We start from the raw sequence: 27,967 nt of genomic DNA, 5'->3' as shown, positions 1-27,967 counted from the left end.
CTTAACCTTGTTAGGTCCCAGTTATATCGTGTATCTTAGTTTCCAGCTTGTATAGGTCAGTTTCAGGCTTGTATAGGTCAGTTTCAGGCTTGTATAGGTCAGTTTCAGGCTTGTATAGGTCAGTTTCAGGCTTGTATAGGTCAGTTTCAGGCTTGTATAGGTCAGTTTCCAGCTTGTATAGGTCAGTTTCAGGCTTGTATAGGTCAGTTTCAGGCTTGTATAGGTCAGTTTCAGGCTCGTATAGGTCTGTTTCCAGCTTGTTTAGGTCTGTTTCCAAGCTTGTATAGGTCAGTTTCAGGCTTGTATAGGACAGTTTCCAGCTTGTATAGGTCAGTTTCAGGCTTGTATAGGTCAGTTTCAGGCTTGTATAGGTCAGTTTCAGGCTCGTATAGGTCTGTTTCCAGCTTGTATAGGTCTGTTTCCAAGCTTGTATAGGTCAGTTTCAGGCTTGTATAGGACAGTTTCCAGCTTGTATAGGTCAGTTTCAGGCTTGTATAGGTCAGTTTCAGGCTTGTATAGGACAGTTTCCAGCTTGTATAGGTCAGTTTCAGGCTTGTATAGGACAGTTTCCAGCTTGTATAGGTCAGTTTCAGGCTTGTATAGGTCTGTTTCCAGCTTGTATAGGTCAGTTTCCAGCTTGTATAGGTCAGTTTCAGGCTTGTATAGGTCAGTTTCAAGCTTGTATAGGTCAGTTTCAGGCTTGTATAGGTCAGTTTCAAGCTTGTATAGGTCAGTTTCCAGCTTGTATAGGTCTGTTTCCAAGCTTGTATAGGTCTGTTTCCAAGCTTGTATAGGTCAGTTTCAATCTCGTATAGGTCAGTTCCAAGCTTGTATAGGTCTGTTTCCAATCTTGTATAGGTCTGTTTCCAAGCTTGTATAGGTCAGTTTCCAGCTTGTATAGGTCAGTTTCAAGCTTGTATAGGTCAGTTTCAGTCTTGTATAGGTCAGTTTCAAGCTTGTATAGGTCAGTTTCCAGCTTGTATAGGTCTGTTTCCAGCTTGTATAGGTCAGTTCCAAGCTTGTATAGGTCTGTTTCCAATCTTGTATAGGTCTGTTTCCAAGCTTGTATAGGTCAGTTTCCAGCTTGTATAGGTCAGTTTCAAGCTTGTATAGGTCAGTTTCCAGCTTGTATAGGTCAGTTTCAGGCATGTATAGGTCAGTTTCAAGCTTGTATAGGTCAGTTTCCAGCTTGTATAGGTCAGTTTCCAGCTTGTATAGGTCTGTTTCAAGCTTGTATAGATAAGTTTCAAGCTTGTATAGGTCAGTTTCAAGCTTGTATAGGCCAGTTTCAAGCTTGTATAGGCCAGTTTCAGGCTTGTATAGGTCAGTTTCAGGCTTGTATAGGTCTGTTTCCAATCTTGTATAGGTCTGTTTCCAAGCTTGTATAGGCCAGTTTCAAGCTTGTATAGGTCAGTTTCAGGCTTGTATAGGTCAGTTTGAAGCTTGTACAGGTCAGTTTCAAGCTTGTATAGGTCAGTTTCAAGCTTGTATAGGTCAGTTTCAAGCTTGTATAGGTCAGTTTCAGGCTTGTATAGGTCCGTTTCAGGCTTGTATAGGTCAGTTTCAAGCTTGTATAGGCCAGTTTCAGGCTTGTATAGGTCAGTTTCAGGCTTGTATAGGTCTGTTTCCAATCTTGTATAGGTCTGTTTCCAAGCTTGTATAGGCCAGTTTCAAGCTTGTATAGGTCAGTTTCAAGCTTGTATAGGTCAGTTTCAAGCTTGTATAGGTCAGTTTCAGGCTTATATAGGTCAGTTTCAAGCTTGTATAGGTCAGTTTCATGCTTGTATAGGTCAGTTTCAGGCTTGTATAGGTCTTTTTCCAAGCTTGTATAGGTCAGTTTCAAGCTTGTATAGGTCAGTTTCAGGCTTGTATAGATCAGTTTCAGGGTTGTATAGGTCAGTTTCAAGCTTGTATAGGCCAGTTTCAGGCTTGTATAGGTCAGTTTCAGGCTTGTATAGGTCTGTTTCCAATCTTGTATAGGTCTGTTTCCAAGCTTGTATAGCTCAGTTTCAGGCTTGTATAGGTCAGTTTCAAGCTTGTATAGGTCAGTTTCAGGCTTGAATAGGTCAGTTTCAAGCTTGTATAGGTCAGTTTCAGGCTTGTATAGGTCAGTTTCAGGCTTGTATAGGTCTGTTTCCAAGCTTGTATAGGTCAGTTTCAAGTTTGTATAGGTCAGTTTCAGGCTTGTATAGGTCAGTTTCAGGGTTGTATAGGTCAGTTTCAAGCTTGTATAGGTCAGTTTCAGGCTTGTATAGGTCAGTTTCAGGCTTGTATAGGTCTGTTTCCAAGCTTGTATAGGTCTGTTTCCAAGCTTGTATAGGTCTGTTTCCAAGCTTGTATAGGTCTGTTTCCAAGCTTGTATAGGTCTGTTTCCAAGCTTGTATAGGTCAGTTTCAAGCTTGTATAGGTCAGTTTCAAGCTTGTATAGGTCAGTTTGTAACACTGTAAAAGTGTTTGGTTTAGTTGTATTTAATACATACATAGAGTACATGAGTCACAGACAGGGATTTGAGAAGGCGCCAAGTTGTCGGCCGGAGTTTCACACCTCTAAGAGTTAATGACCACCAAGTGACCTGAGGTCAGATCATGCGAATTTCACCTTACTTCTGCTAATCTTATAATTGGAGCCTGGTAGCCTTCAAACATGCCGACGTTTAAGGAGTGGCTTGGTAGAGTGCCTGAGGCTATCTACTTGTGGGCGGAGTTAGTTACTAGGTTCCCAATATATACTCAGAGAGCGATCGATTCGAGAGGATTAGCAGAGAAGAACAGCAGCCAGCAGAGCAGAGGAGACGGCCCTAGCAGGGAGGCTGTCGGCCGGCAGGGCGGGAGTCTCTGTCAACTACAGACCCCCCCTCCCTCTATCCAGCTATAGGCAGACACTTGGTGAGTTGAACATTAAGGTGACTTGGTCGTGTTTTACAAGTGTTGTGTGATGATCAGGGGCAGTCAGTTGTAGTGTTCTCAGATTCTTGGAGGATGACTCACTTTACATATATATATCTTGAACATTGCTTAAATTATGATACTTAGTATGTGAAATATAATTGAATTTATTATTTACATTGCCTTTAACTGTGTCCCCTAGAGTTGAGTTGAGGTGAGAAAGCCTCTGTGATTACTGGTTTCATGATTTTACTGAGTACATGATAAAGATGGGACATACTAATAATGACCTCTTGAAAACATCTTTTGTGAATATTGTGATACAGACAAGTTCCATTCCTTGTCTTGTATGTAATTATCATGAATGGATGGTGGCAGCATTTCGTCTTCTACTATCTACTCTTCTACTTCTACTATCTACTCTTCTACTTCTACCTATCTACTTCTCTCCCTCCACCCCTCTCTAAACTCTCACTTTCAACTAATGACCCTCCTCGCTCCTCCCACCTCTCTACCTCTCACCCCAAACCCTCACTAATTACTTCACTATTCATTTCTTTCCTTTCGTTTTCTCTTATACGTTTGTGGCAGTGAAATGGATTCTAGAGTTCTCTCTAGAGTTTCGGGTAGCTGATCCAGTTACGACGCCTTGTAGTCTTAGCACCTTGGTAGTCAAATACCTAGGTTACAAGGTGTTGAACGAGAGAGGTTGCCTGAGGAACTCTGGGAGTGCTCTAGAATAGTTAGCTAACTGAGGACGGGATAACGGACTAGAGAGAGCTGTTTCCCCCGGCCTCGTTAGTTAACTGGGGGGGGTGGAATAATGGACAAGATAGAGCTATTTCCCCCACCCCCCCCGTTACAAGTTTCAGGCTTGTATAGATCAGTTTCAGGGTTGTATAGGTCAGTTTCAAGCTTGTATAGGCCAGTTTCAGGCTTGTATAGGTCAGTTTCAGGCTTGTATAACTCTGTTTCCAAGCTTGTATAGGTCTGTTTCCAAGCTTGTATAGGCCAGTTTCAAGCTTGTATAGGTCAGTTTCAAGCTTGTATAGGTCAGTTTCAGGCTTGTATAGGTCAGTTTCAAGCCTGTATAGGTCAGTTTCAGGCTTGTATAGGTCAGTTTCAAGCTTGTATAGGGCAGTTTCAGGCTTGTATAGGTCAGTTTCAAGCTTGTATAGGTCAGTTTCAGGCTTGTATAGGTCATTTTCAAGCTTGTATATGTCAGTTTCAAGCTTGTATAGGTTAGTTTCAAGCTTGTATAGGTCAGTTTCAAGCTTGTATAGGTCAGTTTCAGGCATATATATATCAGTTTTCAAGCTTGTATAGGTCAGTTTCAAGCTTGTATAGGTCAGTTTCTAGCTTGTATATGTCAGTTTCAAGCTTATATATATCAGTTTTCGAGCTTGTATAGGTCAGTTTCAGGCTTGTATAGGTCATTTTCAAGCTTGTATAGGTCAGTTTCAAGTGTATATAGGTCAGTTTCAAGTGTATATAGGTAAGTTTCAAGTGTATATAGGTCAGTTTCAAGTGTATATAGGTCAGTTTCAAGTGTATATAGGTCAGTTTCAAGTGAATATAGGTCAGTTTCAAGCTTGTATAGGTCAGTTTCAAGTGTATATAGGTCAGTTTCAAGCTTGTATAGGTCAGTTTCAGGCATGTATAAGTCATTTTCAAGCTTGTATAGGTCAGTTTCAAGTGTATATAGGTCAGTTTCAAGTGTATATTGGTCAGTTTCAAGCTTGTATAGGTAATTTTCAAGTGTATATAGGTCAGTTTCAAGCTTGTATAGGTCATTTTCAAGTGTATATAGGTCAGTTTCAAGCTTGTATAGGTCAGTTTCAAGCTTGTATTGGCCAGTTTCAAGCTTGTATAGGTCAGTTTCAAGCTTGTATAGGTCAGTTTCAAGCTTGTATAGGCCAGTTTCAAGCTTGTATATGTCAGTTTCAAGCTTATATATATCAGTTTTCAAGCTTGTATAGGTAAGTGTCAAGTGTATATAGGTCAGTTTCAAGCTTGTATATATGTCAGTTTCAAGTGTATATAGGTCAGTTTCAAGCTTGTATAGGTCAGTTTCAAGCTTGTATAGGCCAGTTTCAAGTGTATATAGGTCAGTTTCAAGCTTGTATATGTCAGTTTCAAGCTTGTATAGGCCAGTTTCAAGCTTGTATAGGTCAGTTTCAAGCTTGTATAGATCAGTTTCAAGCTTGTATACGTCAGTTTCAAGCTTGTATAGGTCAGTTTCAAGCTTGTATAGATCAGTTTCAAGCTTGTACAGGCCAGTTTCAAGCTTGTAGAGGTCAGTTTCAGGCTTGGATAGGTTAGTTTCCAAGCTTGTATAGGTCAGTTTCAAGCTTGTATAGATCAGTTTCAAGCTTGTACAGGCCAGTTTCAGGCTTGGATAGGTTAGTTTCCAAGCTTGTATAGGTCAGTTTCAAGCTTGTGTAGATCAGTTTCAAGCTTGTGTAGATCAGTTTCAAGCTTGTATAGGCCAGTTTCAAGCTTGTATAGGCCAGTTTCAAGCTTGTATAGGCCAGTTTCAAGCTTGTATAGGCCAGTTTCAAGCTTGTATAGGTCAGTTTCAGGCTTGGATAGGTCAGTTTCCTAGCTTGTATAGGTCAGTTTCAAGCTTGTATAGATCAGTTTCAAGCTTGTATAGGCCAGTTTCAGGCTTGTATAGGTCAGTTTCAAATTCTTTCCTAATCTCTCTTAATAAAGAAGAGATTAATCCCAGTGATTACCTTGGTCGTATTTCTCTTCACAAATGATTATATTACAAACGTATTATAACCCATTAATATATTTCGTATTACAAAAGACACTGGTAGCCGAGGCTGTATCCCCAACGTCCCGACGGCCCTTGGTGGGAAGCTTGGGCATAGTTATTTCATCAAATCACCTCACTTTGTGGGGCCACGTGAGCAACACAGATGCGAATGTGGCTACCTTGGCTACCAATGTCTTTTGTATGGTCACCGTTGGTCGAGTGGTTAAGGTACCGGGTACGCCAGTTGCACAGTGCTCCTGGCACATTGTCTGGGTTCAAATCCTTCTCGGGTGTGGAATTTATATATATATATATATATATATATATATATATATATATATATATATATATATATATATATATATATATATATATATATATATATATATATATACCCAGTCACTTGGGTTCGAGTCACTTCTGGAGTGTGAGTTTTCAGTCGCATATAGTCCTGGGGACCATTCAGGCTTGTTTGCATATATATATATAAATATATATATATATATATATATATATATATATATATATATATATATATATATATATATATATATATATATATATATATATATGTCGTACCTAGTAGCCAGAACGCACTTCTCGGCCTATTATGCAAGGCCCGATTTGCCTAATAAGCTAAGTTTTCCTGAATTAATATATTTTATCTAATTTTTGTCTTATGAAATGATACAGCTACCCATTTCATTACGTACGAGGTCATTTTTTTTTTATTGGAGCTAAAATTAACGTAGATATATGACCGAACCTAACCAACCCTACCTAACCTAACCTAACCTATCTTTATAGGTTAGGTTTGGTTAGGTAGCCGAAAAAGTTAGGTTAGGTTAGGTTAGGTAGGTTAGGTAGTCGAAAAACAATTAATTCATGAAAACTTGGCTTATTAGGCAAATCGGGCCTTGCATACTAGGCATAGAAGTGCGTTCTGGCTACTAGGTACGACATATATATATATATATATATATATATATATATATATATATATATATTATATATACTAGATGTCCTGGCCACGCGTTGCTGTGGCTCAACAACGCATTTGCGTTGTTGACCGACAGAAACCCTCCCTGTCCCCCCGCCCTCCCCTCCATACCACTGTCCCCTCGTCCTCTCCACCATTACCCTCTCCCCCGTCCCTTATCGTTAACGTTATCCCTACAGACAAAAATCAGAAATTACAATTGACGATTTACTATAAAACACAAAAAACGGCCAACCTACTCATGAGAAACTCTCCAGACACAAAGCAGAATGTCTTGAAGGAAACCAATGTCGTCTATGCCTTCAAATGCCCACTTGGGGACTGTAAGCCTCAAAGAACTCAGTATACAGGCAAGACAACAACGTCTCTTTCCAGGCGATTAACAATGCATAAACAACAGGGAGCCATCGAGGAACATATAATCTCCTCTCACAACCTGACCATCACCAGAGAAGTCTTAGCAAACAACACAGAAATCATCGATAGATACAGCGATAGCTGGTGGCTCGACATCAGCGAGGCACTACACATCAAGAAGTCAACACCAGCAATCAACAGCCAATTAATGCACAACTATATTCTACCCACCTCAAGACTCCGCTCCAATATAGAAGCATCAAGAGGAAGTATGGGCCAATAAGCCCTCTACAGTTACTTCCATTCTTATGTTCTCATATCCAACTAATACCCCATTGTTTCGTGTTCTGTCTTGTGTTTGTCACAAATTCGTTCACCTTATCTAAAACTGTTGCAACATATCACCTCACCCAATTGCGAGTATATGTAAGATGGATAAGCTGTTTAGTGTTAGAATAAGTAAAACTCTGTTTAGTGTTTTCAGGTTACAGTTGTGTGTGTAGATTAAAGGGTTTGAAAATGTAATATGTTATTACGAAACGCGTTCAAGCATCGCGTCAGAGTAGAAATAAAAAGGAATTTTGGAGAATTGAGTTTTCAATTATCATCGACAGCAAAAAGAAACATAAGAAATATTGAGACAATTTGTGTTAGAACTATTAATCTCACTTTTTCGGTCATATTTAACAATATGTATATATATATATATATATATATATATATATATATATATATATATATATATATATATATATATATATATATATATATATATATATATATATATATAGAACGTACCTCAATACGCCTGGGTCTCTGTGCTCCCTCTTTTCCAATCCTCCTCTCTCTTTACCTATTTTCACTCTCCACCTTTCTTTCCCTGTCTCCCAATCTGCCCCACTAGCACCATTACGGGCTATTCATGCCTGTGCCATCTTTTGGGCAGCTCAATCTTTATCAATCAATCAATTTATCCCTTGTTCAACTTCTCTAATGTATCTTCCCCCTCTCCCCTTCCCTCGCTTCAACCATACTCCTTCCTCGTCTCTCATAAAAATAATATAATATATTAGTTTCCACTCGCGTGTGAGTGGTCAGCCAGTGGGGGAAGCCATAGCAGTATGACATATTTGAAATATGTAATAGTTTCCCATTGGCGCTGAGAAATAGGCGAGGCTTTTAAAATGGTTTAGGTTCCCTTTTGATTAATGTGTTTTTGCTCTATACGGCCATATAATATGATCAATATAATATTTATGTTAATTTTCCCGATATTAGTGAAAAACGTTTTATAATACTCAAAATAAATACTATATCTCTTCCCCCTTCAGAAGAATTTTAAAAATATACAAGTGTTCGGTTGGCTTTGAGAAAACGGCGGGATAATTATTATTTTTATGCTACTATGGCAAAGTATTTATTTATTTATTTATTTATTTATTTATTTATTTATATATTTGTATATATACAAGACGGTACATTGGGCTTGAGGATACATAGCCTAGTAATTACAATCTTGTAAAGCCACTAGTACGCGCAGCGTTTCGGGCAGATGTGATTATTTTGGTATTATGATTAGCAAATTTCTGTTCATTGTCTCAAGATCAAAACATAATTTTTCATATTACAATAAGAACATATAGTTGCTTCCAATTTTGATTAGGCATTTAGTCAGGCTCTGGCTCTTTGGTCCCGCCTCGAGGGACTAAACTTCTCGACATGCTGTGGTGGGTCGGTGTGGGACTACAGCATGCTGTGGTGGGTCAGTGTGGGACTACAGCATGCTGTGGTGGGTCAGTGTGGGACTACAGCATGCTGTGGTGGGTTGGTGTGGGACTACAGCATGCTGTGGTGGGTCAGTGTGGGACTACAGCATGCTGTGGTGGGTCAGTGTGGGACTACAGCATGCTGTGGTGGGTCAGTGTTGGACTACAGCATGCTGTGGTGGGTCAGTGTGGGACTACAGCATGCTGTGATGGGTTGGTGTGGGACTACAGCATGCTGTGGTGGGTCAGTGTGGGACTACAGCATGCTGTGGTGGGTCAGTGTGGGACTATAGCATGCTGTGGTGGGTCAGTGTGGGACTACAGCATGCTGTGGTGGGTTGGTGTGGGACTACAGCATGCTGTGGTGGGTCAGTGTGGGACTACAGCATGCTGTGGTGGGTCAGTGTGGGACTACAACATGCTGTGGTGGGTCAGTGTGGGACTACAGCATGCTGTGGTGGGTCGGTGTTGGACTACAGCATGCTGTGGTGGGTCAGTGTGGGACTACAGCATGCTGTGGTGGGTCAGTGTTGGACTACAGCATGCTGTGGTGGGTCAGTGTTGGACTACAGCATGCTGTGGTGGGTCAGTGTGGGACTACAGCATGCTGTGGTGGGTCAGTGTGGGACTACAACATGCTGTGGTGGGTCAGTGTGGGACTACAGCATGCTGTGGTGGGTCAGTGTTGGACTACAGCATGCTGTGGTGGGTCAGTGTTGGACTACAGCATGCTGTGGTGGGTCAGTGTGGGACTACAGCATGCTGTGGTGGGTCAGTGTGGGACTACAGCATGCTGTGGTGGGTCAGTGTTGGACTACAGCATGCTGTGGTGGGTCAGTGTTGGACTACAGCATGCTGTGGTGGGTCAGTGTGGGACTACAGCATGCTGTGGTGGGTCAGTGTGGGACTATAGCATGCTGTGGTGGGTCAGTGTGGGACTACAACATGCTGTGGTGGGTCAGTGTGGGACTACAGCATGCTGTGGTGGGTCAGTGTGGGACTACAGCATGCTGTGGTGGGTCAGTGTGGGACTACAACATGCTGTGGTGGGTCAGTGTGGGACTACAGCATGCTGTGGTGGGTCAGTGTTGGACTACAGCATGCTGTGGTGGGTCAGTGTGGGACTACAGCATGCTGTGGTGGGTCAGTGTGGGACTACAGCATGCTGTGGTGGGTCAGTGTGGGACTACAGCATGCTGTGGTGGGTCAGTGTGGGACTACAGCATGCTGTGGTGGGTCAGTGTGGGACTACAGCATGCTGTGGTGGGTCAGTGTGGGACTACAGCATGTTCTTCCGTCTTGAACACTGATAACCTTGACCGACCTATGACTGTCCCACACACACACTTTGCATAGTTGGGTCTGGCTTGACGCGCATGTCTGGTGTCTAGCCGCGGACAGACCCACAGACAGATATTCTCTCATACAGACAGATGACCAATGTTCCTTGTCGTTACTTTCACCCTATTTTGTCCAACTCATCCCCTTGTTTAGATAGTAGTTTTTGTAACTATGTACACCATTATCTTGCGATGATTTCGTGGCTTAGTATCCCTCCGGCCCGGTCCTCGTAAAATAGTACCTCGAACATAATACAAACATTGACGTACTAAGCACTTAGATAGTAGAATTGCTATTCACTTTATAGAGTCCGAAAACAATGGAGCTAAAAACAAACTTAAGTATTCCCAGCTCTAGTATAGTACACATGCGTACTATATTAGGCCTCAGATAGCGTGTATTTGGCCTAGGGAGGTAAGGTAAGGTTAGTTCAGGTTGTCTTTGCAACATAAATATAAAACCTTTTTCCGTTTGTCCAAATTTAATTGTACAAATGTGTACTCTCTAATATGCGTTGTACATCGGGTTAAGTTCTATGGTCCTCAGCATTACATTAAGTAACGCCAAAACAGGAGGATTGGCTGATTTTCCTCGATAATGGGGGGCCTCGTAGCCTGGTGGATAGCGCGCAGGACTCGTAATTCTGTGGCGTGGGTTCGATTCCCGCACGAGGCAGAAACAAATGGACAAAGTTTCTTTCACCCTGAATGCCCCTGTTACCTAGCAGAAAATAGGTACCTGGGAGTTAGTCAGCTGTCACGGGGTGCTTCCTGGGGGTGGAGGCCTGGTCTAGGACCGGGCCGCGGGGACACTAAAGCCCCGAAATCATCTCAAGATAACCTCAAGAAGATGGTGTTGGGTCCCTGCCCAACAGAGCTTGGTCAGCGATGGCTCTAATCGAATGAGTACTGCAGAGTACAGTGCAATAGAGACCATCCTGGTGACCTTCAGACTAAAATGACCTCATAAATGTTCTAAAATTTTTTTTATAATCCTGTTATTTACTAAAACATTATAGACTGATGTCTGCACAATTCTCAAAATAATTCTAACTATCACCGATCACACCTTATCTTGAGATTACCTTGAGATGATTTCGGGGTTTTAGTGTCCCCGCGACCCGGTCCTCGACCAGGCCTCCACCCCCAGGAAGCAGCCCTTGACAGCTGACTAACTCCCAGGTACCTATTTACTGCTAGGTAACAGGGGCATTCAGGGTGAAAGAAACTTTGCCCATTTGTTTCTGCCTCGTGCGGGAATCGAACCCGCGCCACAGAATTACGAATCCTGCGCGCTATCCACCAGGCTACGAAGCCATAACATACAAATATATAAATGAATACAGCATAGTACGGTGTCATAGAGCCCCTGGCGACCTTCAGACTGGAATGTCCTCCTAAATGTTCTAAAAAACTATTTTATAAACCTATTATTTACTAAAACATTACTGACTGATGTCTGCAAAATTTTCAAAATAATTCTAACTATCACCTATCATACCTAAGCCATAATATACAAATCTATATGCCCAAAGACATCATGCCCCGGTCTCTTCCCTCAATACACACCCAGCTCTGACCTACTGAGTCAGTGGTGGTGATATGACCCAAAAACTATGTGTGCTTGTGATGTATACTGACACATAGTGACATGTGATACAGTGAAATTTATGATATATACGAAAGAGAGAGAGAGAGAGAAAGAGAGAGAGAGAGAGAGAGAGAGAGAGAGAGAGAGAGAGAGAGAGAGAGAGAGAGAGAGAGAGAGAGAGAGAGAGAGAGAGAGAGAGAGAGAGTGAGAGTGAGAGTGAGAGAGAGAGAGAGGGAGAGAGAGAGAGAGAGAGAGAGAGAGAGAGAGAGAGAGAGAGAGAGAGAGAGAGAGAGTTTTTTAGCCTGTTGGTGCCATCTGAGTCTAATGGTGTCACTCAACTCAATGGTGTCACTGGTTCATATCAACCAGACAATCCCATAGAACTTGTAACTATTATTTTCCAACTGCAACATTTCGTTACCCACAACAGAGCTGTGAAACGTGATAAAGATTCACTTGTCTTCACAAAGATATAAGGCTATAGAGCGTGAGTGTGTGGTGAGTGCGAGTAGCGCCGCTACATAGTGATGAGGAATGTGTGAGTGCCACGTAGTGCTGCTTCCTCACGCCTCGAGAGAGCTCATTGTGAGGTAAATATTTGCGGGTGTCTGGCAGGTGAGGATAGCTGTGAGGGGGCCCAAGATGCGGTCACAAGAGACCTGAAGGTACACCGCTGAATCCTAGGTGTGCGGAGTGAGTTAGGGAAGTGCTGGAAGCTAAGCTGACCAGTGCGGTGGAAGTTGGCGAATAATATTACCTCGTGACGATTTGTTCTCGCCGTTGGAGTAGATGATTTTTGTTTTGAGAGAGAGAGAGAAGAAGGAAGAACAGCGGGGGTGTTCTGGTCTCCTGGGGGAGTGTGTTATACAACCCTGGGGCCGCGTACCGTCACTACACACCACTTAAACCACTCGTCGACACCCACCGCAGGCTAAGACTTTCTCTCACAGCGCCTGTACACTCATATACAGCCGCAGTTATCACTACACACCAGACTAGGCGGCCTGTCAGCCAGCCGTACGCGGCGCAGGAATGTAAACACGGACCAAGGGGGTTACGGGAGCGGTGAGGTGTGTGTGTGTGTGTGGGCCCGGCGCCAGTGTTGTGAGGGCGTCGCTTGGAGACCCGCCGCCATGGCTGCCACCTAACAATTTACTCCTACCTATTTTCTCTTGTCATACCTGAGATTAATATATATTTTTTTTATTTAGCAAAGACGATTGTATTTTAAGTCATTTTTGGAACTTAATATTCTGCTGGAGTTTGTAGCTACTCGCGTATGGCGTTACCGCTGACATGTCAGCAATGATTCATTAGTATTGGCCTATATTATACATACGTAAGGTTACTATTAAGGCTACGAGCTAGTTAGACTTAATAAACTTGTCAAGAACATGTGCTTCCGTCGATACCAAATTAGCATAAGCATCATATCTTGAACGCTGATATTCCACGTCCTGACAGAACGCTGAGCTTCCCACACACAAACACTTCGGTTACATACAGACTATATATTGATTTCCAATCTGTTGCGCGGGTCAGCTGTCCTCGTACGGGCGGGAGGGTTCAAATTTCCCGCCACACACAAGGTTGCTGGAGCTGGCCGCCACCCGTTCAAAACAAGTGAATGGTGTCTTGCGCAATAATTAATTCCTTTTACATCCTTCCGTAAGCATTCCGGCCATAACTGCCTTGCCGCTTGAGGTTATCTTGAGATGATTTCGGGGTTTAGCGTCTCCGCGGCCCGGTCCTCCACCAGGCCTCCTTTTTTGTAACCCCCCCAGGAAGCAGCCCGTAGCAGCTGTCTAACTCCCAGGTACCTATCCACTACACGATGAACAGACACATCATAGTAAAAGAAACTCTGCCCATTTGTTTCCGCCTCCACCAGAGATCGAACTCAGAACCTCAGGACTACGAATCCGAAGCGCTGTCCACTCCGCTATCAGGCCCCCCCCTACCTGGTCTTGCCTAGGTATTCCCATCTCTGTTGATTGATTGATAAAGATTAAGCCACCCAAGAGGTGGCACGGGCATGAATAGCCCGTAACTCTGTTGTTAGGGCTATATCGTTCCAAACACTTGGGTATGACAGGAGAGAAATTACTGACTTTCCTTGGGCCTCAAAACCCCGGAATAAACAGGAATGATTTCTACAGAACAGAAACCAATGTATATTGCAGCCCAAACTATCCACTAGGCTGTGCGACACTAGCTGCCAGGATCAGGTTGGCCTACTGTTACCTGTAACAGGTTGGGCTACCGTTACCTGTGGCAGGTGGCTACCGTTACCTGTGACAGGTGGCTACCGTTACCTGTGGCAGGTGGCTACCGTTACCTGTGGTAGGTGGCTACCGTTACCTGTGACAGGTGGCTACCGTTACCTGTGGCAGGTGGCTACCGTTACCTGTGGCAGGTGGCTACCGTTACCTGTGGCAGGTGGCTACCGTTACCTGTGACAGGTGGCTACCGTTACCTGTGGCAGATGGTTACCGTTACCTGTGGCAGGTGGCTATACCGTTACCTGTGGCAGGTGGCTACCGTTACCTGTGGCAGGTGGCTACCGTTACCTGTGGCAGGTGGCTACCGTTACCTGTGGCAGGTGGCTACCGTTACCTGTGACAGGTGGCTACCGTTACCTGTGACAGGTGGCTACCGTTACCTGTGACAGGTGGCTACCGTTACTACCACCACAACCACTGGACCACCACAACCACTGGACCACCATAACCACTGGACCACCATAACCACTGGACCACCACAACCACTGGACCACCACAACCACTGGACCACCATAACCACTGGACCACCACAACCACTGGACCACCACAACCACTGGACCACCATAACCACTGGACCACCACAACCACTGGACCACCACAACCACTGGACCACAACATTCAGAGGACCACCACAACCACTGGACCACCACAACCACTGGATCACCACAGCCATTGGACCAAAACAACCACTGGACCACCACAACCACTGGACCACCACAACCCACTGGACCACCACAACCACTGGACCACCACAACCCCTGGACCACCACAACTATTGGACCACGACAACCACTGGACCACCACAACCACTTGACCACCACAACCATTGGACCACCACAACTAATAAACCACCACAACCACTGAACCACCACAACCACTTGACCAACACAACCACTGGACCACCACAACCACTGGACCACCACAACCACTGGATTCCCACAACCACTGGACCACCACAACCACTGGACCACCACAACCACTGGACCAACACAACCACCGGTCCACCACAACCACTGGACCACCACAACAAGTGGACCACCTCAACCACTGGACCACCACAACCACTGGACCACCACAACCACTGGACCACCACAACCACTGCACCACCACAACCACTGGACCTCCACAACCACTGGACCACCACAACCACTGGACCACCACAACCACTGGCCCACCACAACCACTGGACCACCACAACCACTGGACCACCACAACCACTGGACCACCACAACCACTGGACCTCCACAACCACTGGACCACCACAACCACTGGACCACCACAACCACTGGACCACCACAACCACTGGACCACCACAACCACTGAACCACCACAACCACTGGACCACCACAACCACTGGACCACCACAACCACTGGACCACCACAACCACTGCACCACCACAACCACTGGACCTCCACAACCACTGGACCACCACAACCACTGGACCACCACAACCACTGAACCACCTCAACAAATAAATATCCCTACAGATCACATTGTGGTCCAATTTTAACTGGCTACTTATTGTCACTAAAGATTTCACTGCCTCTCCTCTACAAGCCATCACTTAACAGTAACTCTCACTGCAGGTATCGTCTAGTTCTCTAAGCTACGACGTAACAGCTTCACTGTCCTAAACAGGCTTACTGGAATGGCCCTGAACTTGGCCTCTCACTCAGGGGTGAGAGCTTGCTTGGGGGTGGAGGAGGTGGAGGAAGGGCTTGGGGGTGGAGGAGAAGGATGGGCATTGGGGGATTAGGGAGGGCTTGGGGGGCGAGAAGGGAGATCCTGATGGAGGGGGGAGTGGGGGGAGGGTGCCCAAGGTGGGCACTTTAGACACCAGGGGTTAGGGCAAGTAGGACATCTATTGGGTGGAGGATGGGGGAGGTGCTTCTCTCACTGAGTCTGTTGAGCTGCTTGTGGAGGGTTCCCTGCTTCCCTCTGGGATTGTAGGGCTCGGGGTTGTGGCTCCCTGATTCCTTTCTTTCTCCCTGCGCTCCCTCCTTGTGGCTGCTGCCCTCATTCTCTCGTGCCTTGTCATATCCCTCTGCAGGAATACCTTTTTGAATGAGTACCTTTTTGAATACCTTTTTGAACTTCTGTACATTTGCTAGTCTGCTCTTCCTTGGTAACAAGTTCTCTTTTGTTCTATCGCTCGTGAATACCACCTTTATCACTCGGTTTCTGTTCTTGTTGTATCGTCCGATCCTGAAAACTTTTTCAATATTTTGTTCAGCCCTCTCCATCTTTACCCCTTTAAGGATCTCATTAACTTCAATTTTGTTCTTGTCTCTCCTTTCCACTGGACCGGTCCCTGTTTGCTCCTTAATGCCTACCATTACTACTGCTCTTTTACACTCTACCAGCTGGCTAGTAAATCTAGCTGCTTCCTGAAAAGACTCCAGTTCCATGGCAACTTCCCTACAGGGAAGTTGCCATGGAAGTTGCCATGCCAACCTAGCTTCAGGGCTCTTTTTAAACAATTCTGAAAATGAGGGTTGTTTTGTAGAAGTCCCCTCAACAGTAGCATCACCATCTCCCTGAGGGATAGTTTGTGTCTGGCATTGGGGAGGGAGTCTCCTTCAGGCTTCTTATCTCCTCCTTTGCTGCCCTTAGTTCATCGTGCAGGTTGGTTACTGTCTCTCTCCCTACCCTCAGTCCTTCACTGAATTCCTCCCACATTTGTTGGAATGTTACCCTGATCCATGCTTCCTGTGCCTTTGATCCTGTATTTGGGAGGATGGTGAGGGTGTGTGGGGCGGTTCAGAGTGGGAGGGATATGGGAGGGTGTGTGTGTACTGTTGGAGGTGCTATGGTGAAGGGGGGAGGGGGGGGGGCGGTGAGAGAAGGTGCGGGGCTGTCTGGTGTAGGGCGTAGTGATTTTTTTTCACTTATGTGCCACTAAACTAGTTCCCACGTGAGCCGTATATTGTCTCTTGAGGTTCGTTTCCGTTTGTTAACTTATATCGAAGACTAACTATTATGTTGCAATAACACTGTACACCATATGATTGACTGGCTTATTGAGAGGCCTTACCATCCATCCAAAACATCCCACAGCACAAATAGGTGTCAGAAGTTCTGTTAAATTTAAATTTTGCCCCGAGGGGCGAGTTTATTGGGCAGCGCCACTCATCTTGTGAGTGGACACACCGCCATAGTGACAGTATTGGGCAGCGCCACTCATCTTGTGAGTGGACACACCGCCATAGTGACAGTATTGGGCAGCGCCTCTCATCTTGTGAGTGGACACACCGCCATAGTGACAGTATTGGGCAGCGCCTCTCATCTTGTGAGTGGACACACCGCCATAGTGACAGTATTGGGCAGCGCCTCTCATCTTGTGAGTGGACACACCGCCATAGTGACAGTATTGGGCAGCGCCACTCATCTTGTGAGTGAACACACCGCCATAGTGACAGTATTGGGCAGCGCCACTCATCCTGTGAGTGAACACACCGCCATAGTGACAGTATTGGGCAGCGCCACTCATCCTGTGAGTGGACACACCGCCATAGTGACAGTATTGGGCAGCGCCACTCATCTTGTGAGTGGACATACCACCATAGCAGCATGTACAACACTCCCCAACAGGAAGAAAACCCGCTGGGTTGTTCATCCTGTCACTTGTACCCAGACACAGCTGGGACTTGCTTAACTGTCTCAAGTGAACAGCTCCTCAAACAAGAAGATTAACATTTATCAACCCTTAAAACCTTACGTTATCTTGCGGGTGCAAAATGGGGAAATCTTTTAAGAACAGCATCAATATTTGACAAATAGTGTTTTCCTAACTCAAACAATGTGGGGTTTATTATTCTACACATATTCCTAATGTCTCTCAGGTGTTCACATTCACGTTGTGCTGTTCCTGTAAGCCTGCTGGTGTCCACGTTGCTGCCAGGCGTAGGTAACGCCAACTTGTCACTATATATCACTAGTAATCAGCTTCTTGTTCCCCTTAGCACCGATATATCTTGAGGTTATCTTGAGATGATTTCGGGGCTTTAGTGTCCCCGCGGCCCGGTCCTCGACCAGGCCTCCACCCCCAGGAAGCAGCCCGTGACAGCTGACTAACTCCCAGGTACCTATTTACTGCTAGGTAACAGGGGGCATTCAGGGTGAAAGAAACATTGCCCATTTGTTTCTGCCTCGTGCGGGAATCGAACCCGCGCCACAGAATTACGAGTCCTGCGCGCTATCCACCAGGCTCTAACGCTACACGTTTACACTCACTTCTTCACTATTCTATTCACTATTTGCTTTGATCTTCACTATCACATCTAGTTATGTACACTCTGACCAAGCATGGCGGCAGCGTGTCTCTCTTGGCACTGATGTTGTACCCTTGATCTTGACTAATTTGCACTATCGGACACAATTCATGAAATTGGTATTTTCTAATCGGTGTGTTACATGCCGTACTATCACTCAGCAACGATGTTCCCTTGTATATCTCTGATGTCCCGAAATATGAAGCCTTATCCAGCGAGTGATGCCTCACGTGTCTACCCTCCCTTGACTCAGATTCACATGTGTGTGTGTGTGTGTGTGTGTGTGTGTGTGTGTGTGTGTGTGTGTGTGTGTGTGTGTGTGTGTGTGTGTGTGTGTGTGTGTGTGTGTGTGTGTATCTGTGAGTGTGTACTCACCTATTTGTGTCTGCAGGATCGCGCATTGACTCTTGTATACCGCCTTTCGAGCCATCGGTTGTTTACAGCAATGACTCCGATCCTATTTCCCTATCATACCTGGTTTTAAAATTATGAATAAAATTTGCTTCCACAACCTGTTTTTTCAGAGCATTCCATTTTTTCACTACTCTCACGCTAAAAGAAAACTTCCTAACATCTCTGTGACTCATCTGGGTCTCCAGCTTCCACCCATGTCCCCTCGTTCTGTTGCTATTCCGTGTGAACATTTCGTCTATGTCCACTCTGTCAATCCCCCTGAGTATTTTATACGTTCCTATCATATCCCCCCTCTCCCTTCTTTATTCTAATGTCGTAAGACTCAGTTCCTTCAGACGCTTTTCATACCCCATCCCTCGTAACGCTGAGATGAGTCACGTTGCAAATTTCTGAACCTTTTCCAGTTTCCTTATGTGTTTCTTCTGGTGGGGACTTCATGATGGGGCGGCATGCTTTAAGACTGGCCTCACGTAGGCAGTGTAAAGCGCCCTAAATGCCTCCATACTTAAGTTTCTGAATGATGTTCTAACTTTTGCCAGTGTAGAGTACGCTGCTGTCGATATTCTATTTATATGTGCCTCAGGAGATAGATTAGGTGTTACGTCCACACCCAGGTCTCTTTCTCGCGTCGTCACAGGTAGGCAGTTCCCCTTCATTGTGTACTGTCTCTTTGGTCTCCTGTCACCCAGTCCCATTTCCATATCTTTACATTTACCCATGTTGAACTTCAGTAGCCATTTCTCTGACCATCTCTGCAACCTGTTCAAGTCCTCTTGGAGGATCCTACAATCCTCATCTGTCACAACTATTCTCATCAACTCTGTATCATCCGCGAACATCAACATGTAGGATTCTACTCCTGTAAACATGTTAACGTATATTATAAATATAATTGGTCCCAGCACCGATCTTTGAGGTACTCCACTCGTTACTGTTCGCCAGTCCGACTTTTCGCCCCTTACCGTAACTTTCTGGCGCCTTCCTGTTTGGTAGTTCCTTACCCATGCTAGGACCTTTCCCCCCACCCCCGCCTGCCTCTCGAGCTTGAACAGCAGTCTCATGTGCGGTACTGTATCAAAGGCTTTTTGGCAGTCCAGAAATATGCAGTCTGCCCAACCATCTCTGTTCTGCCTTATCCTCGTTATTTTATCATAGAATTCCAAAAGGTTTGTTAGGCAAGATTTCCCTGTCCAGAACCCATGTTGGTGTTTGTTCACAAACCTAATGTTCTCCAGGTGTGCAACCAGTCGTAGCCTAATTATTCTTTCCAGTATTTTACATGGGATTCTTGTCAGTGATACAGGTCTTTAGTTAAGTGCCTCCTCCCTATCACCTTTCTTGAAAATAGGTACAACATTTGCCCTCTTCCAGCAATTGGGCAATTCTCCCGAAATAAGTGATTCATTAAAGACCCTTGCCAGAGGCACGCTGAAGACCGGCGCTGCCTCTTTTAGTATCCACGGTGATACATTTTCTGGTCCAACTGCTTTAGTTGCATCCAGTGTTGTTAACTGTTTCATTATCTCCCCTGTTGTCACCTCTATATCTGATAGTCTTTCATCTTGAGTAATCTCTTCCAACAATGGGAGCTGCTCAGGCTCGGTTGTGAACACTCCATGGAAACTGGCATTCAGTGCCTTGCAGATTTCCTTGTCATTTTCTGTATATGCCCCCTTTGTTTTCTTAGTCTTGTCACTTGATCTTGTCTTGTCACTTGTGTGCATGTCTGTATTCACCTAGTTGTGCTTGTGGGGGTTGAGTTCTGCTCTTTCGGCCCGCCTCTCAGCTGTCAATCAATTGCTATTAACTACTAACTAACTAATTATTTTTTCATACACACACACACACACACACACACACACACACACACACACACACACACACACACACACACACACACACACACACACACACACACACACACCCAGGAAGCAGCCCGTAACCACTGTCTAACTCCCAGGTACCTATTTACTGCTAGGTAACAGGAGCATCAGAGTGAAAGAAACTCTGCCCATTTTTGTTTCTCGCAGGCACCAGGAAACAAAAATGCCACTAGTCAGAAACGGTGCCACTAGTCAGCTGCTGGAAAGAAAAAGATCAGTGGTAGCTGTGGGTATTAGGGAGCAGGAAGGCTCCATCAGGACAGAGTTGGATGATAAGGACAGAGCAGCAGTAAATCAAATACTAAAGGGGCTAGAGATGGAAAAGGCAAAACATAGCATTGAGAAGGTTTTCAGGTTGGGCTGGTATAGCAAGGACAGAGACCGCATGTTAAAGATAGCGTTTGGAAGAGCCACCTGCAATATATGGGAGAATTAAAAAAAAGCATTCCTCCAGAGGGACATGACGAGGGAAGAGAGAGCCATGGTGGCAGAAGCAAGAAAGAAGCATAGGGCAAGGGGAGAAAACCAGGAAATAACAACTACCAACACAACATCCCCCGAGGTGAGGGGGGAACCCACAACCAGCAACCCAGTAACACTAGAGGCAACTCCACCGCCCTCCTCTACATAGAAACCAACCATACCCAGAACCCTCCCTGCCCCAACTCAAATGCTCAGCCATCTCTCCCTCCCTCCCCTTCACCCAATTCCCACCCTGCTTCCCCTCTCCTACTCCCACCATGTTCCCTCCCTCTCCCCTTTTTCTCACTGTCCTCCCTCCTCCTTCATCCCATACCCTCCCTGTCCCCCCTTCATTTGATCCCCCACCCCTCACTCCAGTATCCTCTGAGACCCTGTTATCCACCTCACAAATCCTCACACCCATGGAACAGCTTCCTCCATCAGCTGAACACTCACTGAGAAGGGGACATGAGAAGGGACAGAAGAAAGTGAGTCTCAAGACAATGTACACTAACATAGATGGAATTACAAATAAAACAAATGAACTTGGAGAATGGGTATTAGAAGAAACCCCAGACATAATAGCACTTACAGAAACGAAACTGACGAAAAACATAACAAATGCAGTGTTTCATATGGACTATTATGTTGTGAGGAAAGAGAGAGAAGGAAGAGGTCGTGGTAGTGTAGCTCTGCTGGTAAGAAAAGGCTGGGATTTTGAGGAGATGGTTATTCAGGGCTGTGAAGGTTTCAGTGACTATATAACAGGTACAATAACAACTGGAGGTCAAAAAATTATAGTCGTAGTCATATATAATCCACCACCAAATGACAGAAGGCCCAGACAGGAGTATGATAGAAACAACATGGTCACCATTGACATAATAGAGAGAGCAGCTTCTGTTGCTAGCAGGAATGGATCTGGACTACTAATCATGGGAGACTTCACTCATGGGAAGATAGATTGGGAGAACGGAGACCCACATGGAGGACCAGATACATGGAGAGCTAAGCTGCTGGACGTGGCAACAAGAAACTTTCTAAGTCAACACATCAAGGAACCAACAAGAACGAGAGGGGAAGATGAACCAGCAATGCTCGATCTGATATTTACCCAAAATGAGTGGGATATAAGGGAAGTTAAGATGGAAGCGCCCTTGGGAATGAGTGACCACAGAGTATTGATCTTTGAGTACCTGGTAGAGCTAGGATTTATCTCTCCCAAAAAAAGAACAGGGAAACAAAAGGCTGGCATACCGAAAGGGGAATTATGAGAAGATGAGAAGTTTCCTAAGGGAAATACCTTGGGACACAGACCTTAGGGCTAAGTCTGTACAAGACATGATGGACTATGTTACCCATAAGTGTCAGGAGGCAGTAAACAGGTTTATCCCGGGCCAAAGAAAAAATCCGAGAAGCAAAAGAAGAATCCATGGTATAATAGGGCATGTATGGAAGCAAAGGTACTGAACAAAAGGGCGTGGAGAAACTTCCGAAATAACAGAACACCAGAAAGCAGACAGAGATGCCAGAGAACCAGGAATGAGTATGTAAATGTGAGAAGAGCAGCTTAGAAAAATTATGAAAATGATATAGCAAACAAAGCCAAGACCGATCCAAAGCTACTCCACAGTCACATCAGGAGGAAAACAACAGTAAAGGAACAGGTAATGAAACTTAGAACAGGCGAGGACAGGTATACAGAGAATGACAAAGAGGTGTGTGACGAACTCAACACGAGGTTTTGAGGTCTTCACAATAGAACAAGGTGAGGTTACTGCACTAGGAGAGGGGGAAGTAAACCAGGCGGCCTTGGAAGGGTTCGAAATTACGAGAGATGAGGTCAAAAGACACCTATTGGATCTGGATGTGAGAAAGACCCTCTGTTGGTCCAGATGGGATCTCGCCATGGGTACTGAAGGAGTGTGCAGAGGCACTTTGCTTGCCACTCTCCATAGTGTATAGTAGGTCACTGGAGACAGGAGACCTACCAGAAATATGGAAGACGGCGAATGTGGTCCCAATATACGAAAAGGGTGACAGACAAGAGGCACTGAACCAAAGGCCAGTGTCCTTGACTTGTACACCATGCAAGGTGATGGAGAAGATCGTGAGAAAAACCCTGGTAACACATCTGGAGAGAAGGGACTTTGTGACAAATCGCCAACATGGGTTCAGGGAGGGTAAATCTTGCCTGATTGGCTTAATAGAATTCTACGACCAGGTGACAAAGATTATGCAAGAAGAAGAAGAAGAAGAAGAAGGCTGGGTGGACTGCATTTTCTTGGATTGTCAGAAAGCCTTTGACACAGTACCCCATAAGAGGCTGGTACATAAGCTGGAGAGACAGCAGGAGTAACTGGTAGAGCGCTCCAGTGGATAAGGGAGTACCTAAGCAACAGGAAGCAGAGAGTTACATTGAGCGGTGAGACCTCAGATTGGTGTGAAGTCACCAGTAGAGTCCCACAGAGCTCTGTACTCGGTCCAATCCTGTTTCTGATATCCCGTTTGTGAGAGGTGAGAGGTTTCTCACCTCTCACAGTAACTCTCTGTTTCCTGTTGTTTAGGTACTCCCTTATTCATTTTAGTACCCTACCACTTACTCCAACTTGTTTCTCTAAATTATGCAAAAGTCTCTTAAGGGGTACTGTGTCAAAAGCTTTCTGACAGTCCAAGAAAATGCAGTCTGCCCACCCTTCACTTTCTTGCTTCATACTTGTTGCTTCTTCTTCTTGAGGTTATCTTTAGATGATTTCGGGGCTTTTTAGTGTCCCCGCGGCCCGGTCCTCGACCAGGCCTCCACCCCCAGGAAGGAGCCCGTGACAGCTGACTAACACCCAGGTACCTATTTACTGCTAGGTAACAGGGGCATTCAGGGTGAAAGAAACTTTGCCCATTTGTTTCTGCCTCGTGCGGGAATCGAACCCGCGCCACAGAATCACGAGTCCTGCGCGCTATCCACCGGGCTACGAGGCCCTTGGTCATAGAATTGTATTAATCCTGTGAGACACGACTTGCCTTCCCTGAACCCATGTTAGTGACGTGTTACAAAGTCCCTTCTCTCCAGATGTGTTATCAGGCTTTTGTTCACGATCTTCTCCATCACCTTGCATGGTATACAAGTTAAGGACGCTGGTCTGTTCTTAAGGGCCTACTGACTATCCCCATTTTTTGTATTTTGGGACTACGTTAGCTGCCTTCGAACTCTCTGGTAGGTCTCGTGTTTAAAATGACTTGTTATTCACCATACAGAGGGCTCAAAGGGCTTCTGCTCACTCCTTTAGCATCCATGGTGAGATTCTGTCAGGTCCAACAGCCTTAGTCACTTCTAGATCAAGCAGTTACCTTCTAACCTTATCTCTGGTAATTTCAATATCTTCCAAGTCTGCTTGGTTTATCGCCACCCCTCTTAGTTCAGGGACTTCTCCTTGCTCTATTGTGATAACCTCCTGGAATCTCTCATTGAGTTCTTCACACCCCGTTTTGTCATTCTCTGTGTACCCATCCTCTCCCTTTCTTAGTTTCATCACCTGCTCTTTCACTGTTGTTTTCCTCCTGATGTGACTGTATAACAGTTTTGGTTGGATCTTCATTTTATTCGATGTCATTTTCAAACTGCCTCTCTGCTTCTCTCCTCACTCTGAGGTACTTATTTCCTGCCCTCTGGTGTCTTGTTGTGTCTGTAGCTTCTCCACTTGGAGGAGCCGGTCGATCGAGCGGACAGCACACTGTACTTGTGATCCTGTAGTCCTGGGTTCGATCCCGGGCGCCGGCGAGAAACAATGGGCAGAGTTTCTTTCACCCTATGCCCCTGTTACCTAGCAGTAAAATAGGTACCTGGGTGTTAGTCAGCTGTCACGGGCTGCTTCCTGGGGGTGGAGGCCTGGTCGAGGACCGGGCCGCGGGGACACTAAAAGCCCCGAAATCATCTCAAGATAACCTCAAGATAACCTGTCCTTAGCTGCCTTGCTTCCTTATATGCCTAACTCAACCACAGGTTCCCCCATTTTCTTATTTCTCTATGTATATGTATGTGTATACACATATGTTTATGTGTATACACATACGTATACACTGTGTATACGTATGTGTATACACATACGTATACACAGTGTCACAATAACGTGGCTGAAATATGTTGACCAGACCACACACTAGAAAGTGAAGGGACGACGACGTTTCGGTCCGTCCTGGACCATTCTCAAGTCTATTGAGATTGGTCCAATACGGACCGAAAAGTCGTCGTCCCTTCACTTTCTAACCTGTGGTTTGGTCATCATCAATATATTTACGCATATCTGCGTGCATCTGTGTGCGTGCGTGCGGATATTCACGTGAGTGCGTGTACTGTGAGTGAGTAAAGCAGGTGCCGGAGTTGAGAGTGGACGCTCACTAGGGGGGGAGGCGAGGAGTGAGTGCTCAGACCCACCAGAGTGAAGGTGAGGTAGTGAGAGTACCTCACTCCCGCTCCCAGCTCTCACAACCACTCCACTCCTCTCCAAGTCACCACTGGCGCCGGCTACGCCACTACCCAACACGTAGAAACAACATTGTGACTTAACACCGAGAGGTAGAACAAACTATCTTAATTCACAGAAATTGTTTGTCTCTCAGATAACACCATTTCCGAGACACGTTTCTTAGCTCTGTGATTGGCTGCCTAAGTCTGTGGTCGATAGCCACTCAGGTCCCGGTAACTATCGGAATAAATACAGTGTTCGTTTCCCCGCAACGAACGAAACTACTCAGGTAAATAACTCTACTTTGTCTAAAATGTTTGTATTGCTTGTGTTACTTAGAGTGAGTATCATGAGTAATCAGTGCATGAGTAATCAGTGCATGAGTAATCAGTGCATGAGTAATCAGTGCATGAGTAATCAGTGCATGCGTAATCTTCTCACCTGTCTTCCATACTGCCTCACTTGATTTACTGATGATCAGTTATTAGAGCTGCAGCCTGGAGTTCTCCTGAACACATGAGGGTTTCCTGAGGCTTCTACTAAAGCTAGACCAGGATTTTCACACAATCCTCCCATGCACCATACTAGGGATGGCAGCTACACCATACTAGGGGAAGGCAGCTACAGCATACTAGGGAAGGCAGCTACACCATACAGGGAAGGCAGCTACAGCATACTAGGGAAGGCAGCTACACCATACAGGGAAGGCAGCTACACCATACAGGGAAGGCAGCTACACCATACAGGGAAGGCAGCTACACCATACAGGGAAGGCAGCTTCACCATACAGGGAAGGCAGCTACACCATACAGGGAAGGCAGCTACACCATACAGGGAAGGAAGCTACACCATACAGGGAAGGCAGCTTCACCATACAGGGAAGGCAGCTACACCATACAGGGAAGGCAGCTACACCATACAGGGAAGGCAGCTTCACCATACAGGGAAGGCAGCTACACCATACAGGGAAGGCAGCTTCACCATACAGGGAAGGCAGCTACACCATACAGGGAAGGCAGCTACACCATACAGGGAAGGCAGCTACACCATACAGGGAAGGCAGCTACACCATATTAGGGAAGGCAGCTACACCATATGGGAGAAGGCAGCTACACTATACAAGGAAGGTCCTCGACCAGGCCTCCTTTTTGTTACACACCCCCAGGAAGCAGCCCGTAGCAGCTGTCTAACTCCCAGGTACCTATTTACTGCTAGGTGAACAGGGGTATCAGGGATGAAAGAAACATTTTGCCCATATGCCTCCGCCGGGGATCGAACCCGGAACCTCAGGACTACGAATCCGATGCGCTGTCCACTCAGCTGTCAGGCGCCCCACCCGTCAGGCGACGGCTAATTGCATTAAATGTCACAGCCCTAGAGGATGGAAGGAACAGGGGATATGATCACAACGTACGAGATATTAATGGGGGGGGGGGAAAGGGGACAAGTATAGCCTCATAAGATTGTGGGTGGAGGTGGCTTCTGCTACTTCTTGTTTTAGAGACTTACACTTGTTAACTACCCGTTCAGGATACGAGTATTTGGTTGCAATTCTTTGGCTCATTTGTATCTTCAATTTCCACTTGTACTCCATTCTAATTTCTCTCAACTTAGAGGCTGCCTTTTCCACCTTGTCTGACTCCCTTTAGTATTTTGTACGTTGTGATCATATCTCCCTATTTCGACCGTCCAAAGTTGTGAGGTTCAGTTCCTTTAACCTATCCTCAAAGCTCAACGCTCTTACCTCTGGCACTAATCAAGATGCATGTCTCTGCACTTTTTATATTTAAGCTGTATGCTTCACTCGGTGAGGGCTCCAGGCCGGTGCTGCGTCTTCCACCCATTGGTCTAACAAAAGCCTTGATGCCTCCTGGTTTAGGTTACTAAACAAACGTTATAATGTTAGCCAGCGTCGCATATGCCGCTGATGTCACCCCGTCCGTGTGTGCCTCTGGTGTTAGAGATGGAATTGTATCCACTCTCAAATCCCTTTCACTCTGCGATTACTGTAGTTGGCTTCCATATATGGGGTAGACACCTGGACTCCTGTCTCTCTTCTCCATCATCATTACCTGGCACTTATTGGGATTGAACTCCAGCAACCATTTGTTGATCCGGGTCCTTCCGGGTACCCATCCAGTACTATATATGTACTATTCTATCTTTTCCTTTTATTTATTCTATCTTTACTTATTCTATCTTTCCTCTGGTCAGAGTTTTGGTGGTCGTAAAGATACTAATTTTTACTACGAAATTGTCTTTTTGCTTCATTTTAAAATTGGTTTGAATTCTGTACTGTTGAGTGACTGTCATAAACCAGGCCAGCCAGCACCAGTGGCTGTCATAAGCCAGGCCAGCCAGCACCAGTGGCTGTCATAAACCAGGCCAGCCAGCACCAGTGGCTGTCATAAGCCAGGCCAGCCAGCACCAGTGACTGACATAAGCCAGGCCAGCCAGCACCAGTGGCTGTCATAAGCCAGGCCAGCCAGC

The 27,967-nt window shown here is 45.5% G+C and overlaps 3 protein-coding genes across 3 annotated transcripts in view; all 3 read right to left on the bottom strand.

The window, feature by feature from the left end:
- Window positions 1-12,791, bottom strand: part of LOC138363856 (cylicin-1-like) — a 120,708-nt gene extending 107,917 nt beyond the window's left edge. The window contains exon 1 of the mRNA XM_069323217.1: window positions 12,462-12,791. The gene's annotated coding sequence lies outside the window, so the exon portion shown is untranslated. The remainder of the gene's footprint in view (window positions 1-12,461) is intronic.
- On the bottom strand, window positions 379-4,184 carry LOC138364205 (kinesin-related protein 4-like). The gene is made up of 3 exons (XM_069323530.1): window positions 3,854-4,184; window positions 1,450-2,442; window positions 379-785 (listed from the first exon to the last, which is right to left on the bottom strand). Exons 1-3 carry the CDS (start codon window positions 4,182-4,184, stop codon window positions 379-381), a joined length of 1,731 nt encoding a protein of 576 aa, XP_069179631.1.
- On the bottom strand, window positions 4,277-27,321 carry LOC138364204 (uncharacterized protein MCAP_0864-like). Its single transcript, XM_069323529.1, has 4 exons — window positions 27,222-27,321; window positions 19,388-19,531; window positions 16,072-16,469; window positions 4,277-5,194 (listed from the first exon to the last, which is right to left on the bottom strand). Exons 1-4 carry the CDS (start codon window positions 27,319-27,321, stop codon window positions 4,277-4,279), a joined length of 1,560 nt encoding a protein of 519 aa, XP_069179630.1.
- Window positions 27,322-27,967: the final 646 nt, after the last annotated feature.

The sequence above is a fragment of the Procambarus clarkii genome, chromosome 12 (assembly GCF_040958095.1).
Source record: "Procambarus clarkii isolate CNS0578487 chromosome 12, FALCON_Pclarkii_2.0, whole genome shotgun sequence".
In the NCBI taxonomy this organism is placed as follows: Eukaryota; Metazoa; Arthropoda; class Malacostraca; order Decapoda; family Cambaridae; genus Procambarus; species Procambarus clarkii.
Note: the sequence above shows the minus strand (reverse complement) of the source record. Positions and strands in the feature narration are given on the sequence as shown.

Bases quoted from the DNA above. Each gene is read 5' to 3' on its own strand.
- LOC138364204 (XM_069323529.1), bottom strand. From the start codon at position 27,321: ATGGGTGGAAGACGCAGCACCGGCCTGGAGCCCTCACCGAGTGAAGCA. The intron at 19,532-27,221 runs GTAAGAGCGTTG...ACATGTTTACAG, and splicing joins CATCTTGATTAGTGCCAGAG to GAGTAGAATCCTACATGTTG. The intron at 16,470-19,387 runs GTAAATGTAAAG...CCTCATTTTCAG, and splicing joins GCTACTGAAGTTCAACATGG to AATTGTTTAAAAAGAGCCCT.
- LOC138364205 (XM_069323530.1), bottom strand. From the start codon at position 4,184: ATGCCTGAAACTGACCTATACAAGCTTGAAACTGACCTATACAAGCTT. The intron at 2,443-3,853 runs GTTATACAAGCC...ACACTTTTACAG, and splicing joins TATACAAGCTTGGAAACAGA to TGTTACAAACTGACCTATAC. The intron at 786-1,449 runs GTACAAGCTTCA...GACCTATACAAG, and splicing joins TACAAGCTTGAAACTGACCT to CTTGGAAACAGACCTATACA.